This window comes from Lineus longissimus, chromosome 1 (assembly GCF_910592395.1).
Source record: "Lineus longissimus chromosome 1, tnLinLong1.2, whole genome shotgun sequence".
Classification (NCBI taxonomy): domain Eukaryota; kingdom Metazoa; phylum Nemertea; class Pilidiophora; order Heteronemertea; family Lineidae; genus Lineus; species Lineus longissimus.
This window is the reverse complement of record NC_088308.1, coordinates 13862210-13881874: the sequence shown is the minus strand read 5'-3', so window position 1 is coordinate 13881874 and position 19665 is coordinate 13862210. Positions and strand designations below refer to the sequence as shown.

At 40.7% G+C, this 19665-nt stretch overlaps 1 protein-coding gene across 1 annotated transcript in view; it reads left to right on the top strand.

Moving 5' to 3' along the window:
- The first annotated feature begins 8075 nt into the window (after positions 1 to 8075).
- LOC135482751 (voltage-dependent T-type calcium channel subunit alpha-1H-like) overlaps positions 8076 to 19665 on the top strand; it is a 603345-nt gene continuing 591755 nt past the window's right edge. Inside the window, exon 1 of the mRNA XM_064763135.1 lies at positions 8076 to 8316. Within this exon, the coding sequence (XP_064619205.1) occupies positions 8090 to 8316 (227 nt within the window). The 5' untranslated portion in view covers positions 8076 to 8089. The remainder of the gene's footprint in view (positions 8317 to 19665) is intronic.

Below are 19665 nucleotides of genomic sequence, written 5' to 3'. Positions count from 1 at the left end.
TCCGAGAATCATCAGCTCTATCAGGAAACAAATGCGCTCTGAATTCACTATTTGATGTGGTGTTGCTGCATCCATAAACAACACATCGTTTTCCCCGGTCTTTCCTCAGCTTCTTCAGGGTTTTAGTCCTCTTCTCCGGCGGTTCGGCAGTATCTTCACTTGTACAATCCATCGCAATCTTTCAGTATATGCCGCTGATGAGAACATTTTACCTTTATGTAGCCTGTAGGGGCCTAAGTTCCCAGTTAATCCCATTGTTTAGCCCGATAATCCCTCTAATTAGCATTCAGGAACATGGTTCGTCTGACACCTTCTTTGGCTTATCAATATCAGCACCGCTGTCAAAACACGATATGGGTGTCCATCTCGTGACGTCATCCAACATGGCGGCCGTTATTGGAATTTGTTTAGCAGGCTCGTAGCAGACGATGGATTTGGAAATTTTAAAACGCTAATTAAAAAATAACTATCCGTAGGAAAATAATTATTTTCATTCAGGATTGATTAAATGACTGCCATTAACCCATTTCTAAAGTTTTATCAGTACATCAAATATCTATGAAGTCTCTCTTTAACATTACTGACACAAATAATCCCAATACCATGGGGGAAACATAAAGGCTATGCCTAAATGTCCAACAAAGAAAATGACGTCAAATATATTATATGCATATACACAGTGCAAAGTTGCAAACCCGTCCGTTGACGCTCTTGAAAAGTGTAGACCTTCATTAATGTTTCTATTATTGACAAATATTCAATCATTAACCAAAGGGGAACAAGGGAATTCTTAACTATTTCTATACCTGGATATGCTTTGACGCAGTTATTATCGTAGTTAAGCGGAAAATTGGCTTAACTTGTTCACTCATGAAGGAAAAGGAAATGCGTCAACTAACGGATGTACGACAACACTGACGGACGTTAACACAGCAGGACTGTCACAATAATGGAAAAAGAAACACGTTACGTAATCTTAGCCATGACGAGTGATGTCAGAACCCAGATTATGTAACCGCGATTGATTACAAACGCGGGAACATCTCATTGATTGAACGATACAATGGAAAATATATCGCTAAAGCAATCTGGTGAGTGCGCGTAAATATTTACAACAATTCGGTAAACATGCGTAATATTCATAACAATGCATGTTATCAGTACGGAAAACTCCGACATAAAAAATTGGATTGTGTCAACAAGAATAGGGATAGAAAAAGGAACGAAGAAAATATGTTTCTGTCGCATAGTTTAAACTGCTAATAAGGGTCTTCAAATTCCAGTTCCGGATTTACTGAAGCGAAAGATAATCACAGAACTGCATGATCGAGCTTCCGCGGGTCACCTTGGTCGTAAAAAAACATTTGATAGAGTTTTCAGAAACTTCTATTAGGAAGAAGTGGGACGCGACATGCGCAATTATATGAGAGGATGTGAAATATGTCAACTAGTGAAGCCCGTATACCGTAAACCTGGATTTATGGAAGTGATCAAAACAACCAAGCCTTGGGACTTTGTAGTGGCAGATTTAGTTGGACCCTTACCAATTTCATATTCTCGGCATAAGTTTGTGTAAGTGACTCGAGACCACTTTAGTAAATGGGTAGAATTCTATCTGTTAAAGAAAGCTACCGAGAAATATGTCGCTATTTGCTTAGTAAGAGAGCCCGATTTGGACCACCAGAACGTTTGCTAACAGACAATGGATCCCAGTTCACTTCTATGTTTTTTGATAGAAGTGGGGTGTTAAGTTGGTTCATAGAACACCCTGTCACCCGCAATGCAATTGGGTGGAATCCTCGAATAGAGACCTGAAGTCCATGCTGGTGAGCTATGTGTCTGAGGATCCTGGGGACCACCAGTCCTGGGATATACATCTGGCTGAATTTAGATTTGCGGGTAAATTTGGTTGAGAACAGAACCACTGGATGTAGCCTGGCTATGCTGACCTTATCTAGGGAAATGAAACCTCCACTGGAAAACTCCTTAACTTTGGCTAGTTTGGGGGAAAATGACTCTAGGTCATATGTTGCAACCAAAATTAGAGGTGATAAGGACAGAGTATCTCAGGTTACAGCCAAATGTTGGAACAATCAACAAAATGGAAAGAGAACTATGATATGAGATGACGCATAGCGCACAGGTATGAGGTTGGACAGTTCGTATTACTAAAATCGAATCCAATGTCTGATGCTGCTTAGTTCTTTGCTGCTAAATTAAGTCCTAAGTGGGAAGGTCCCTACTGTATTGAGCAAGTTCCCAATGGCCAATGCCCTAAATGTGAAACTTAGAATCAAGAGTCGTCTAGAAACTCTACATGTAGACCAAATCAAACCTTACTTTCTGGGTTACTATCCTACTTGATCTCATACATGGGGTTTATCAATAGGCTACTTGACGAAGTAGCGAAGCTGGCGAAACATTTATAACGGTCACCGTGGCCTTATTATGGACTTATAGTGCAATTGTGGAAAGAAAGAAAAGCATGCGATCTAACGCCAACCTGTTTATGTGAAGTGATAATTAGAAGGTATATAGTTCAGGAAATTTTAATAAATAATCATTCCTTATCGTCTTTTGAGAGCATTTTTAATTGTAAAAAGTATTTGCCTACCACACAGAGTCTCTGCAAAGGTCATTTTTATCACAGTAGTCTCGCGCAGCCAGACCTTCTTCAATTATTTGTCTGGCGCAAGTCAGGTGTTCATTGTACTGGACCTAGACGTTTTCCACCGCAAGGTATCTGGGCCGAAAAAACACTGCGCAAGATTACCTCGAGCTGGAGCTAAGAATGGATTATGCTAATGAGCATACTTCCACATTGAGTTTTCCCAGAATGGTGCATATCGCGCGAAGCTACTTAGCCTGATACCATTAGGCCCAGCGTAGTGGCGCTGAGGCGGCTGCTGTAATCAAGAGAGTGGCTGAGTCACTCTATGTTATGACTGACTCAACCAAAATTGCTTAAATTTTCACATTGCTACTATGAAAGACCTAATACTGAAACCACATGAATCCACATTGATTTCTTTTTGGTCTGCAGACGACCTTGGTTTGTAATAAATATGGGCATGCGCAGCAGCCATGTTTATGCTACAGATTATGATTGACGTGTATCAAAGTTGAATGTTTAGTCTCATGAATAAAGTCAGAATTATCCAAGTAGACGTTACAGTCATCGGTATCCACGCAAAGGATAGGAAAGATCCCACTACAAAACCTTCCACACTAAATTTTAGTCTGGTTTGATTCCTGGTTTGGCCACCATGTGGTTAGAAGTGAAAACACTGAAACAGCCTATCATTGCAAAATTTTTATCATATGACTTGAAACTTCGAACACATATTCCCCTATATAAAGACACCTGGGAGACTAAAGTCAGGTCTAGCTCAATTCTTGATTTCGCCACCAGTTGGCAGAAACGAAAAACACAAAAGTGCTATATCTCCCGCAAAATATAATTTCATGACCGGGGTAAGTGCCCCGTCATAGTTACTCTACTATACGAAATTAGCAAAATTGAAGCGACTCAGAAAAATTAACAAATTGATGGATATCTATAATCTACATATCACTGTAATGTGGGGATCAATACCTTTCTAATGGTACCAAGGAAGTAGTGGTAGGGGGAGTAGTTTTTGTAAAATAAAATCCTGAAATCTTGCTTTTTCCTGAAAACGGCTAGGATCTGGGAACTGTCGCGTCAAAATCGGTTAGGGCTGAAAGAGTAACGGCTCAATCATCACCAACATTTTTATCTTAGTTGCATGTAATGACGATATAATATGACATATCACACAGATTTTAGATTTGACCTATTCTCAAGGTCATAGAAGTCAAATAGCATGAATTGGCTGATGGTGGCATGTTTCATATTTGCAGGAGCTACTGGCTTGACCCTTGGTACATATAAACCCCCCCCCCTCCCTTATGTTAGGTAAATCACCAATAATTTTTAACCCTCTTCAAATCTGCTGGAAATAGGCTTAGGCTTATGTGACAGATCTCAGTGAGACAAAACAAGCGCTTTTTAGATTTTGGTAATAGCGTGTCTAGTTTATGAGATGTCGCTCTTAGCTCACCTCGTGATCCTATGCGATGACGTGGTGTCTGTCTGTCGTCGTCGTCGTCGTTCACCGGTGGCGTGTGTTAGCGCGTCACATTTCGAAACTGCTTTAGGTCTCTGTGATGTCTTCAGGTTTGGACTTTCCTGTAGGGACTATTTCCCCATTTACACCATTCATGTGCTTACGCGCATTGCATTCTGGTATAGCGCACTTGTACGACCATCATGGCAATTTCCTGATTAACTTGATATTGTTATTCTGGCTCCGTTTCCCACTACACGACATTGGCGACGATCAAGATGGGATCTAAACAAATACAAGGTTTGTGGAAGTGGAGGAAGACTTTGAATCGTATGAAGAACGATTGGAAAGCTACTTTAAAGTGCATAAAACTGACGGTGGTCTGAAGGCTGATGTTTTGATTATGGGTCTGTCCGCAGCACAGTACCAGACACTCAAAGACTTGCTTGCGCCAACGAAACTGGCTGAGAAATCGTACGAGGATCTCACGAAGGCCCTTACGACGCACTTTGGGGGCAAGCATAATGCCAGGGCTGAGAGATCAAAGTCGAGGCAGGTTGTACGCCAGGATAATGAATCCTTGGCTGACTATGATGTGCGCTTGAAAAATGCCACAAAGTACTGTACATTCGGTAATGCATTAGACAAAATGCTCGTGGATCAGCTTGTTGCTGGAGTTCACAATAGGCCTGCTGTTACAAAGTTGCTAGAAGCTGCGGAGGGACTGAAAAATTGGCTTTTGCTCAAGCAATTGAGATTTTTACTGTTTTCTCTAATGAGGAGAGTGCGGATATGTATGGTGGTAAAGCTGCTAGTGCCACTGTAAACCATTCAAGGTCCAGTGCTAAAGTTCATGCTGTTTGTCGAGGTGGTTTTAAATGTTGATATATGGCTGAAGCCCCAGGTTTTGATCTGAATAAGTTAAAAGTTGAAAAACCGAGTGCCGCTGCTGCTAAAACTGACCATAGGGGTCACGGACAGAAATGTTGCTGTCGTTGCGATTCTTCGTGCAAGTTCAAGGACGCGACATGCCGGGCTTGTGGTCGTCGAGGACACATCGCGAAAACATATACGGCAGGGCACCGGCTTCAGTTGAATGTCAACTTCCACATCTTTCAGATTCATCAGAGTACACATCAGCATTCTTGTCACATAGAATTTTCACTTGTGAATCCCTGGCTTCCTGAGAAACTGCATTGATGCCAACTTTCCAATCAAACTGAATGTGATGGAGCCAATATCGGCCTAGCAAAGTGGTATGGTAACCTCGCACAACTAACAAAGGCAACTCTTTGCGCTGGCCTTTGTGTTTCACGGTAACCATAGCCACACCAGCGAGATCAGCACGCACTTATTGTAATCATGTCATTTGATACTAATGGGCAACACCAGGTTCGCGCATTTTATTCCAAGTGGTCTCACCTACACAAGTGACCACTGCACCGGTATCCAATTCCAATTTGAATCAGAACCAATCACATCCATCTGGACATTGTACTTCCTATCATCATGAATACCACATAACTGATTACCGAGACTGAAAACCTCCGGAAATTCCGCCGAAATTTTCCACATCCCACTTGAATATTCCGCTCCCGGAAATCCAGTTTCCTCCTGCTCCTGGGTTCTGTACGTTTCAGAATCTTCCAATAATGTATGTTGCGATTTCAGTTTTGGAACCTTTCCATCCCTGCATGTTTTCGCGATGTGTCCTTGACAACCACAAGCCCGGCATGTCGCGTCCTTGAACTTGCACTTATCAGCCAATACAAGTGCGACGAAGAATCGCAACGATAGCAATGTTTCTGTCCCTGACCCCTATGGTCAGTTTTAGCAGCAGCGGCACTTGGTTTTTCAACTTTGAACTAATTCAGATCAAAACCTGGGGCTTTAGCCGTGAATTCACATTTAAATCCACCTCGACCAACAGCATGAACTTCAGCACTGGACCTTGCATGGTTTACATTAGCAAAGGCGCAATGGGCCTCCGAGAGACGTTTCAGCACTAATTCCAACGTTTCAAGATGTTCCTTGTCTGTCGGACCCGTAATGATGATATCATCAAGATACACTTCAACGAATAGAATACCACAGAGTACATTTTCGATGGCGCTGGAAAATGCTGACAGCGGAATGAACACCATAAGCCGTTACTAGGACTGTTCGGTGAAAAGAAAGTCGTACCTATTATGGCTTCAGGTCGCATCATTCGTTGGTGTTTTACCCTTGCTGCGTTTGACTATAAGAACAAGAACTATTCAAACTTTGGTCCACCAAGCTTGCTGGGTACCGTTGAGGAGAAAACAGGCCCCGCTTCCTGCACTGTCCGTGGAGAGGATGGATGACTCCATAGGAAACATTTCAACCAGATCTTCAAACAGGTCATGCCAGACAAGAGTGGAGGACTATTGCCATCTTTATCCATTGCTGTGCCCACACCTCTACCGGGAGGAGTGGTTACTCCAAGTTCTGAACTGTCATCTAATTGTGCGAATAGCGAAACTCTAGAAGCACCACCTGCGGTGTCTTCTCCAGAGACTACTGCTACTGATTCCGGTAGTCCCGCTGGGACTGATGTGCGGGTTGGTAAGCCTGTGGGAAAGTTGGATTTGTAGAAACTGAACTCTGTGTTTTTATTGGCTCACTGTTAGGGGAGTCTTTACGATAACCCTGTGTCCATCGTCGTTGTCCGTATCCTGTGTGGCACGTTTCTTAACCGCTTGTGCTATAAACTTGAAACTTTGTACACATTATGACCTAGGTCACATGACCTCTGACAGCCAATTTCGGTCTGGTCTGATTCTTCACCTGGCCACCAGGGGGCTAAAACCAAAACTTAAAAAATGTGATAACTCGTTTATTACTAATTTGTTTTTGCTAAAAATTTTATGGTAGGTACTCCTAGCAAGGATACATCACATTTCATATGGGTTTTTGATTTGACCTACTTTTCAAGGTCACAGAGGTCAAATGGCGTAAATTGGCCGTTTGAGTGTAACTATGGCTCGTTTCTTTATCGCTAAAGCTGTGAACTTGGAATTTGGGTACATTTAACCACCATACAGTGTCTGTCACACAGGTTTTTAATTTGACCTATTTTTCAAGGTCACATAGGTCAAATGGTGTAAATTGGCCGTGAGGCCGTAACTATGGCACGTTTCTTAACCACAATGACTATTGATCACAAATTAAGTACACATGTACCCCTTGGTCAGGTGATCTTAGGTAATGAAGTTTGGTCCGATCTGATTTGCCGTTTGGCCTCCAGGGAGGGGGCCAAATCCAAAATTCTTCAAAATGCTATTATTCCTTAATTACTTGCCCGATTGGCACCAATTTTATATCATAGGTACATCTAATTCTAACAACCATTCAATGTCTCACCCGGGTCTTTTTTGATTTGACCTACTTTTCAAGGCCACAGAGGTCAAATGTACTGTAAATTGACCATTTTGGGGAAATTGTAATTGCTTGGACCTACATCAAACCTAACACTACATGACACAATACCATGCTCTTCATCCATCTTTCCTCCACATGAGGTGAGCACAATGGCCCTGGCCATTTCATTAGAGACAGTCATGACAGTGAGTAATTTTAGAGACAGTGAAGTCAGTGAGATTTTGTATTGGGAACAATCTTATTTACTCTTGTGTTGAGTTAACTTTTCATGCTAAGATTATGAGTAATTATGGGCAGTTGTCCTTACCGAGTAATTATATAGTTCAAACTCATAGATTTCACAGATAGCAGCACTTTATTTTTCGAAGAATCTTTAATGTATATATAAAACAGGTATCTCAATAATATGTTAACAAAATCGAGGTTGATAGTGAGCTACCAGGTTCTTTCTATGTTATGTATAATGACCTATTTATTTCAGCTGAGAGTCTTGGGCCTCTTGTTTTGATAAATCCTGTAGTCTTGTATGTAGTGGCTTGAATCAATATCTAATGCAGGTTTTTCCTTAACCCTTTTCCACATGGTTTGAGCGAATTAGCATGGGTGTTATCATCTTGAACTGCATTACCCTTGGATTGTACCAGCCATGTGAAGATGATGTATGTGCTTCAGTCCGGTGTCAAGTTTTGGGAGGATTTGATCACTTCATTTTTGCATTCTTTGCTATCGAGATGTTGATCAAGATGTGTGCCATGGGTGTATTTGGGAAAGAGGCATACCTGGGTGAAACCTGGAACCGACTTGATGCTTTCATTGTCCTTTCTGGGTAAGTGACTTAACTTGTTTTAGCTCATTTGAACTATCTGTGAGCATATTAGAGATTGCTAGTTATCCATTGGATCATAGAAGAACAAGAACTTTACCTCATTGATAAAACATGAGGGATCATGCTGGATGGTGCTGGTTTTACCCTATCTCAATATGAGAGGACAGCTAGCACTTGCTCTGCAGGGCAAAATTACGCTTGCACTGTGAGGAAAAAGTGTGCTATAACGACATAATAGTGGCAATTTCGTGTGATATTGTAGAGGGGTTAGAAAGGGTTGTGGTTGGTACGGGGGTCCCTTTGGGGTCGATTGGGGAGTGTAATTCTTATGCTTGTGAAATGGTAAGTATTTGCTCCAGTAGTGGGGACCGTGATCCAAGTGGATATTCTTACACTTGTGAAATGGCAAGAAGTCAGGGACAATGATTGGGGAATAATTCTTACTATTGTGATATGGTAAGAAAGGTTTTGCTCAAGGAATCACACAAGGTCCTGAGTTCAGCAGATGTAAGCATGCTCTGGTGGCTTACTTGAAGCTGTGTAAACAGCAACATGTGTAATTATAGGCCCCAGATCCCGTCTGGGGACTATATTGATATCACTGGAATTCTCGAAACTGTTATTTTCTTCCACCAACACATTTATTGCGGTAGTCCAGGTATTATAAAGAAACCCAATTCGATTCATGGACTATCGCAAAACGATTTTTCAAAATTCAGAATATTTTGATGCTGTAGATGCATTTTTAACCAGGTTTTCGAAGAAATACCTGGTTATTAAATTACCGAAAGTGCCGGGCGGTGGGGCGGTGGGGCGGTCGGGCGGTCGGGCGGTCGCTGTTCTCTTGTGACACTGATTACTTTAAAACGACTGGAGATTTTCTGTTGAATCTTTTTTTATATACTTCTGGTAAGTAGACGTTGGTTCCTTTCGAAATCCAACTCGATTTGATTCATGGTTTAGCCACCAGAGGGCGCTTTGTGAAAAAACAAAATCTACCATAAGTCTCTTTGTAAGGGTGGGTTTCTCACCAGATTTTTATGGTAGGCTTTACAGGTGATGGCACACGATATATCACACGATTTTTTTATTTCATCAATTTTTTAGTCCTATAGGTGGCGTGTTATGAAAAACTCGTATTGATTCTCGTCACACTGATAACTTTGAAACGACTGGAGATTTTCTTTTGATTTTCCCTTTTAGCCATTGACACCCTTTAGAACTCCTGAACAGACCAAGTGTGGGTTCCGCAGGATGAGCGGTTTGGCCACTAGGTGGCACAGAGCGAAATTTTCCAAAAACTGTTCCAGAAGCTGATTTCTCCCAATTCTTTAAGTTGGGGATCATGAAACAAATCTGATCATAGAGAGCAAAGCTTTCTCTTTCATTATCAATAAGCGTAGTTCATGAATTTTGCACCAGGTGGTGTTACTAGCGCAATTTCGTGAGCACCCCATCGGGGGCATTTTAAATTTTGCGCGAGTTATCCCACGTGCAGTCCCACGTGAAGCCAACGTCACGTCTCGGAGTCTGCGCAGTTCAGAAGCAAGGAGACAGTGCCAGAGAACGCTTCGTGTCTAGCTATTATACGCAGATACAAGAGGTAAGTTCTCATCGAATTCACAACTTCATGGGCGATTTTGGCTGCCTGTGTTATTGCAGGTATTGATGAAACATTAGGGAAGGCTTGGATTGTTCAATTGATCGAGATTGATTTGAGAAATAGTTTGTCAACGATCGTTGAAAGATGATCCAAAATGCAGCTTGGTCTAACGACGTACGGTAACTCAACTGCGTAGTTGCATTCTTGCTTTTTAGGTGGTCAAAACTTGGGTCCTGAGACTTGTGCAGATCTGCAATTTAAAATCTAGGAGGTGAGGGCGAGATGGGTCTTAAGTTCATGTCTTCTCAGTTCCCAGAAGTGTCAGATTTCATAGAAATCGCGGCTTAAATTGACGCCGCCGATCCAGAGTTGTAGAACGCTTTTCACGGGTCTCGATGAATAATTTATGCGTCATACTTCTTTAAACCTATGAAATAAAAGCCCGCGTAAAAATGTTGTCAATGGGATTCCTTATTTGGTCACGCTACTCATTCATGTAGGAAGACAGTTGCCGGCTTGAACCGAGATCGTATGGTAGGCCTGCCCGTTCTTTGTTTTTACTGTTCCGTTAGCACCTATTTTCACACGAATAAAAGTAAGATATGGATTAAATCTGGACATCATATAAAGGCCATACCAGACTTTTTCAATGTTTCTTGTCACAGTCAGTTACAAGGCCATACCAATGATATTTTTTATTATTTCTTGTCCCAGTCATGTTAGAAGCCATGGCCCTTGGGCACAGCAATAGATATTGGTGTCTTGTTCTTACCATTGCACATAAGGCCATACCAATGAATGTGTTTTATTGTTTCCTGTCCCAGTCAGTTAGAATCCATTAGTCCTTTGGTCACATCAATGGATATTGGTTTCTTGTCCCTACCATAGCAGATAAGGCCATACCAATGATATTTTTTATTGTTTCTTGTCCCAGTCATGTTAGAATCCATGGCCCTTGGGCACAGCAATAGATATTGGTACACTTTAACTCCTTTCTTTAGATATATAATCATGCCAAAACTGAAGAAAACATCAAATACTATGAAAGCACACCGTCATGCCATTTATATAGCTGAAAAGAGACAGGTCAGTTCATTCATTTCAAATCATAACTATGACATTACTCATCCTTACAATATTTCATTCTCAACTTCATCTTTAAACACAAAAATGAGATGATGATATAGATGACAGCTTAAAGTCCTTTTTTTCCAACCATCCACTTCCTCAACTCCTCTTCCACCAATAGCACTGTCAACCATTTTTTCCAAGACAATTCACTATCATCCCTGACCTCGCACACACCTTCATCAAATCCATTGTACAATTTCTTTTTTCTTTCCAGAACTACAAGAAAGTTGAATATTTTGTAGGCAACACTGATATCACTGATGATGTCATCATGGCAGCCATGAACCTTATGCATCTTTATGCAAATCGCCTCAAATACGAAGGACATATCGGTTACTATTCTCCAGCAGAGTTGCACTTTCTATCTCAAAGTGAAGATTCAAACAAACGTCCACCACCAATACCAGCAGACAAGGACTCAATATTAATCCATCATCTAAAAAACCATTGGATTACATCATACTATCATTCTACGTCTAAAAGAATTTTCATCTACGATTCTTTAATGTCCTCGGAACATTTGCAACAAACATTCCTCCAGTTATGCCTTGTCTACAACCAGATAAACAATGATAATGTGGAATATGTTGATGTGACGCAACAATCAAGTGACCCTATTTGTGGCATCATGGCCATAGCCTTTGCATTCTCATGTCTACTTGGATTGAACCCGAAAAAAATAACTTATGATATTGGAAATACTAACAGTCGTTCATTCACGGGATGCCACCTCCAAGCACTAATCACCACTGTTTCCATAAACATGAAGATGTCCACCCCCTCGGATTTATACTAAAATGTTCACTGGCTGAAATCAGCATCACGGTACAACAATTCATCACTAGTTAGTTCAGGTATATACTAGTACTCTCAAGAGAGTCTTGCTACTTATACAGCCATACATATGCAGTGAAGACTACAGCCATCTTCATCATGCACCATTTACTTACAGTAAGGTACTTGCTGTTACACTTCAGTTCAGTTCATTCTCAATGTTTTCAGACTCGATGAATAATTGAGAAATGACACACATTCTAATATACTAGTACACAAAATGCATCAATGATTAAATACAGATGCTTGTAGTCTTCATCACATATCTATGCATGTATAACTTCAGTTATGCTAACTCCATGAAGGTACTGTAATTTCTAAATAAAAACTTCTCATATACAACTTTGAAATTAACTTCTTCTTCTTGAATGCATAAAAATCATTCCCACAACCATTTTCAACCTCAACACTTCTTACTTCATATTGCACATCTTTTCAACTCTCCCAACCCTTCCTATTCCATATTGCAAACTAAACAAACATATAATTTTCGAAAACCTGGTTATTTGCCACGCCCAGCGTGCATCTTGTTATGACTCCAGCTACTCCCTCTGGGAGCTGGAGTCAGTATTGTTTTCGTTCAGGTTTCTCGTACAATCACGTGACCTCTCCAACACTCGATAATGCACTCTTTTCGTCCAGGTTTTAGGCCAATCTTCGGCATGAACATGAAATCTAATAAGCGCAGTACTTAAATCAGATGTTTCTCTCGCCTTGAAAACATTCCTGGGTAAAATCCATTGAGATTAGCCGAGTTAATCTACTTTTTCCGTGCTTAAAATCTCTGCCGCTAAATTCTATAAATAGAAACTATTAACATCGCGGCAGTGTGGTTCCCATTCCCCGTGCGGTAAGAAGAATGGCCAAAATGACGTCACATTTTCCTGGCAATGCCTTTTGCCAGACCAGTCAAGCATTGGGAAAGCATCTTTAATTCAGACAACGTTAAAACTAGAAAAACGAATATGTTAATTTGCAAAAGTAAAAGCAGATTTCACCACTAACCAGTCAAATCGGAATACGACGGCGCAAAATGTTCTCGCTTTCCTCCTGCTAAAAAAACCTTGTTCGCGAAATCCTATTTTAATTTATGCCCATCGTTCAACTAGTCTTCTCTCCCCAGGTGCCTCACAGACCTTCAGGTTCCCATACTCAAGACCAACTCTTACGATATCGCCCTCAAAACAACCCTGGAGTCATGAATTCACAGGTGCTGCCTGTAAAATCTCAGTTCTATATTTAGTTGTGCTGCGATTTTGATGAGAGTATCGGGTCAAGGTCACATACTACACTCAGGCTATTAATTCGAATGCGTTCGACTCGAGTATTTGCACACATTCTTCTTCGTAGTTTGACTACAGTCGAGTTTGTTACTCGGTTTCTACTCGGTTGACATGACGACTGCCTGGGGACTATCAAATTTGCTACCAGCTAATTTCGGAATTCTAGTTGGTACTTGTGATAGATTCGTAATCTATTTACGGCTGGAGGTCTTATTGAGCCAGGTCAATATTTCAAAACAGGTACCAGTGATGTTATTTTGAGATTGAAGAAGACACAGACAAACTGAGTCCTAAACACGACGTATTTTTTGGTATAAGGCTCTGCTAAACGTTTCAAAAATGGGGGGGTGGACTTAACTCAAAGGTAAAGCACAAGCTCTACAGTAGCAGAAAGGGGCGCCTGCAAGAATCGTACCTCTTCGCTAGGAATCAATTTATGTAAAAGGTTGTTAGTATAGCACACGATATTATCAAGCTAAGATTAAAATATGTTTTATAATTTTATTGAGGAGAATTTACAATAGTAGGAGGGGGATGAAACGTAAAGGCCTAAAGATGAATTGGGCTGAATACCGCTAAAAGTTGTTGAAGTCGGCAGGTATAGAACAATACGTAATAGTAATTATTTCTTATCATAAGTAATTTCCGTTCGTGAACCGTGGGAGATCACTTTAAAGCCAGGAGTAATAGTAATCAAGATGGTGGCTAATTAGGTACGTATCAATACAAGAATGATAATTGTGATGTAGAAAAATAGGTGAAATCGGCAAACTTACGTGTATTTTCTTCGAGTGAAATGGAATGCATTTTAGGTTATCCGAAATATGAGAAATACGGGAAAGAAATCGGGGTTTTGGATCTCAGTGGCCGTTTAGCCTGTCAGTGACTCTGACCCTTTGTGTTCTGACTGAGATCCTCTTCTCAGTCTTTTTTGTTCAAGCAACTTTTTGCCCTTTATATACCCGTTTTAGTTCAGGAATTTACCTGTTTTTCCAGGAATTTAGATGTGCAATTTTAGTCAATTTACTCGTCAGATGTTTACCTATTTCTGGTTTCAACAGGCTTTTTGAGGTGATCTCCCTGGGATTGCATTAAATGACTCATTGTATTTCACAATGATTAGTACATATTTTATGGTATTTCCTAACAGATAAATATTATCTTAAAGGCAAATTATGATATGTTATACAGTGATATGGGATACAGTACTAGTTGTTGTTACGAAACGTATCTCACATAAAAGATATTAAAACTGTTTGTCAAAGCTTTATTTCGCCCAATAACATATATCTGTATTTCTAGATATTGCTCAATTCAAAACTTGCATAGATATTACTCAACCAATTAGTCATGATTTCTAGAAATGCATTCCTTAGCATGATGAAATATGCTGTGACGGTGATTTTGTTCTTTTAATAGAAATTCGTTATCATACTTATGTAATAGTGCACCTGCTAAGGTGAGTAATGTTTTGACTAGGATGAAACGAAGCCCGAAAAGCGAATAAATTGCCTAATGGTAGCATGCAACATGACTATACTGCTTCATGACACGCAAACAGGCGAGGGGTCTGAGAAGGATTCTAAGTGAATAATAATAACAACTTTTATGTCATATCATATCATCAATTAAGGTCGAAGGCCTTTTACTGTAAGTCTTTGTTGAGAGCCCTCACTTGTTCGCAACATGCAACAATATTTAAATACACAGAAGTTATTTACAGCTGTTCATGATTTCACGTGAAGTAGTTGAGAATGTTCAATAAATAGTGATATAGTGTGCAGCACTATACAATATTGATGAAGTGGTGTACAGAAATTGTACTAATATGAAGTTGCGCACAGATCATGCTAACATCTCAGGCAATTCTAGCACAAAAAGCATCACCCTTTCTCCACATTTTTTTCTCCAATTTTTTTAACGCATACGTGCACCATTGTTTGCCTCGGATGCTTTTTAGCTCAGCTGACAAAGTCAGCGGAGCTAGTAGAATAGCTGTTCAAATGGTGTCCGTCCTGCAATCCATCCATCTAGGGACCCATCTGTGGACAAAATTGGACATTTCTGATTGGGAAGGCCTAGCCACTTCGTTGACGGTGCTAAATTAGGAGTTGCCCAAGGTGAACTCAAAAAACGAAAAATCAGCGCGATCCGACCTGTATTAAGAGAATGAGGTCATTTCGCGTGTAGATTTCTTTCCCTTTTTACCTCGGTCCACAGAGCAAATATTGTTTTCAAATGTGGCTGAATATTTTTTAATATTTTTTACTTTTTTACTTTTAATGGAATTAATATGGTTTTCACCGCCAGTTGGCGCTGCAGGCACATTGACTGAATTTTGGCGATTTCAAATTTGGCGGTGGCTCAACTTTTTGCAAGCAGTGCCGCTGATTGGCCGATCGATAGAAGAGATGCCACCATTTAAAAATGGCGGTAGTCGCTGCTTCAATGAAGATGAGTGAACTTTCTCATGTTCAATCGGTTGATACTCTTTTAATCAACATGACCATGTACCTGAAATTTGTTTAGGTACTGAAAAGAGTCTATATAATTCAGATTTATCGATAGTTTTTTATAATATTGCGGAAATTTTGTGCACAAATTAGCCAAATTTGGTGCTCGTCTCATGTCATTTTAAAGCGAGAAATTTGTTTCCGTCGATCTCTACCACTGAAAAATCGCTTGCATAGCTTCGAATTTTTGTGAAAATAAGTATCTAAACTTGGTTTCAAATAGTCTAGAGAGTTACCTTTGTGGTGATACATATGGTATGTGATAAATATTTGTGGAATTTGTGAAATTCGGTTTTCAAACGTGCCGATGATGCAAGCGATCTCGCGTGAATTTTGCAAGTCCTGATATGTCGACCGGGTGTCAAAAATCACTCGCCTAAATTCAATTCAAAGATCAAAAATAATATCTGAACTTAGTTTCAAATAGCCTACGCAATTATCATTTCGGTGATATATAATGCATGCATGTAATAATTGATTAATCTGCCTAAAACGCGCTATTAAAACGGCGAAAGATCGTGATAAACACTCTGGTGGCGGTCGCACTAAATAACGACCGGTAGGGCCCGGCGTCTGGCGGAGAAAAAAAGGTAGCGGCCGGAGGTTGAAACGGGATTTTTATGCACTTTTAACTGTATATATATGTTGTTTGGATGTATTTCTAACAGTTCTGTAACTTTGATGACCAAGCTTGCGCCCAAAGTTGGTGAAATTGATGCTTGTTTATGGACTGCGCTAGCGACCGGAGAATTCGCCGTCGGCCATTTTGGCTACGGTCCCTGAGTTGTTGTGGTTGGCAATTTTGCAACAAATTTCGCCATTTAGGCTACGTTTGTTTACAATTATTTTGAAAGTCACATTATGACATCGTAGTATGAATTCCACTGCAGTTTCGTTACGCAGCAATGCTCATGTTTTTGGTTTGCAATCCTGTACTGTCTGTACACTGCGCTGTGCATGGCTGTACTGTAGCTGTAAAAAAGACAAAAAACATAGCCTAGCCCTATAGGACAGGCTTAGAGTATAACTCAACAAACAGGCCCTCATGATTCATTTGATGGACACCTTATTTGATAGTACCTCATCATTAAGTCCACTAGATCCTGTTCTGTCACATGTCGTAGACGATAGACAATTTTCAAAATGTAGTACACCACTCGCTCATCTTTAAGCCCAGCTCTCGGCTCACATCATGTGGGCACGGTTGGCTGTTGAGTGTTATGGTTCAGTCTGTGAGACTAATTTAAAGAGGTTACACTTTTATTTTGAATTGGAAAACAGCCCACAGGACTGACTTTTCACTGAGTAATAAGTGTGCCCTTCGAAGGTAAAGTCTCTTTCTGGATTTGCTTCCATAGATGCCTTGTTCAGGATATCATCTGACCGATGCCTGATCAAGCACAGACTGTATCCGGTGGTGTACATTTCCCCGTCTATGTCACCCTTTTTTATTCAGTCAGTGTTAATTTCTCTTCTCTTTTTTTACAGATTAACTGTTGTTGGTTATTGCAAGAGGAGTCGTTGGCACATTTCAAGTCCAGGAAAGCACTTGCTGTTCCCACATTCAGAGTGAGGTGTGCTTACTCGTTTTACTGCTTTCCATTCCCGGAGAGCGTTATCAAATATCTGCTGCAAGGCAACAAATATCTGCCGCAAGGCGCTTCAAATATCTGCCGAAAGGCATCAAATATCTGCCGCACCAATAAAGTTCATTTTGTTAACCAACTCTTTATCTTCTTTTCTTCACATACAAAAAAGACCGTCCCAAACATTTGGCTGCATCCACTTCATCAATGTCCAGACAACAGTCGGTTCATTTGACCATTGTAAAGCACCAGGCCCCACCTCACAAAATACACTGTAATAATTATGTACCTTGTGTCCATGTGCATGTTATTAGTTCCACCTACGCTGCATGAAGACAAGGACTCCACTCTTTGACGTCACCACACAACTCCTTGACGTCATCACACACCCCACTACTGCAACGGCAATAGAAATGACTTTACGTCATAATACCAGGGTGACGTCAACTCAGTACTTCAGCATGCACTGATATAGCAAGAAGGTCTTTCGCATCAGCACTTCTGCGTGCTAGACGTTATAGCTTCACGTTGCCTCATAATAACGTTACCGACACACACTTGGCCCTTGCCTTCACCTATCCATTTCAGCTGAGCGCCAGGCCCTTGGGCCTCTTGTTGTATTAAACTGTTAGTCCATTCGTGCATAGTTATATTGTACACCTGTCTCCTCCCACTGAGCTTGCAGCAGTGATGACTTAATTCTTTTTCTCGGTTTCACCTGGCAAAATCGTCTTGAAATCACATTTCTGTTCCTCTACATCCTGCTTGTGGATGCTGTCCCAAAATACAATCTGTTAAGCCCTCAAGTCATGTTGTCTGTGCAATTCTACGCAATGATTACAAAATAATATGATGTCTTTAGGCATGATACCGGCCCTAAAATTTCTAAAAATCCCTGAATATTTTTTAATCCCTAAAATGCCCTGAATATGAGACATTTTTTAGGTATTTTCCCTTAAAATCCATAACTATCTCTTTTTCCGGTTAAAACGTCGCTGGTGATTGAAGGTCGTTTGCTTGGAAGTGGAGTGGGAATCTTTGTTTGACCCGTCAAGATCATCTGCCACAACACTGGAATCTTTTGGAAGTGTCTTACAGCGGCCTATGGATGATAGCTTCCGGTACTTTCTGCCAGGTGATATTGATGGTTCAGATTCAGAAGACCTCAAAGCCAATTTCCAAGCAAGTGCCAGCAGACAACCATTTCATTATTTCATCATACATGTCTTATGCTATGTAGCAGTAAGTAGTAAGAAACGTGCATATCCCAGGTAAGATTGTGTACTTTAGTTACATTAAAACCCCTAAAATTCCATAATTTTCCCACTAACGTTCCCTAAAAATCCCTATTGGTAGCATGCCTGTGTCTAAGTAAAAGTTATGAAGTCCGACATTGCTTTAGACGTGTATCATGCCGATGGCTGGTATGGTAGCAGGAATGTGTATCATTTAAGAAATCTAATCTAATCAAAGGAAATAGTTTTTCCACTCCTGAGTCCATGAATTACACCCTTGATTGTTATTATCAGGCATTTTGTGAATTGCTTCCATGTCAGACAAGGCTTTGCAAGCATTGCCAGTCGAATGTAATTCCCCTTGATCTTGTCAATCAAATAGACAAAGGCCATTGTAGAAGGCCGACCAGTATTTATCAGTACACAGCACTATCATTGACGGAATAGTGGGCATTTTGATAAAATAATAGAGGATTCAGGAGATTATTCTGGACCATCATCCACAATGTATCGAGTCCCGAGATGTGAAAAAAAAATTAATGTAATATGGGGTGTTTACACTGTCAGCCATTTTGGAGAGCAGAACTATGATTTGTCATGCCTGACTTTACTGAATCTAATGCTGTCCTGGGTTTCACACTGTGAGACCAAAACGTACTACTTTGAGCCATTGGCCAAAATGTACTACCCCTTCCCCACAACTAGTACTCCAAGGTATCAACAAATATCTTCATTCTGCCAGACTTGTCTGGAAAAAAAAAGTAGTACGATTCCCGTCGAATACTCATCCATCACAGAAATAAATAAAAATCCGCCTACCACTTAGCGTCCTACTTCAGGCACCTTATCGGACTGGCTGTCACTCGTCTCCCTTTGATTTGAGCCTGGTTACCTATAGATAGTTCTGTACCACACTAGTAGGGCGGTAGGGCGCAAGGAATAGATGCGAGGGTCATGGCACGTGTCGCTTATTAGCCAGGTAAGCATCCCGCTGGCTTTGGTAATTATTGTGATTGTGTGGCTCAACCGTTCGGATGAATTGCATTTTAATTTTCTGAATGACGCCAAAGTCGTTGACAGTTAACACCTCCCCAGGCTTATAACTAATGTAAGTAGGTCCAGGCTGCTGAGCTGGTTGAAGGTACATGCACAGGCACCTTGACA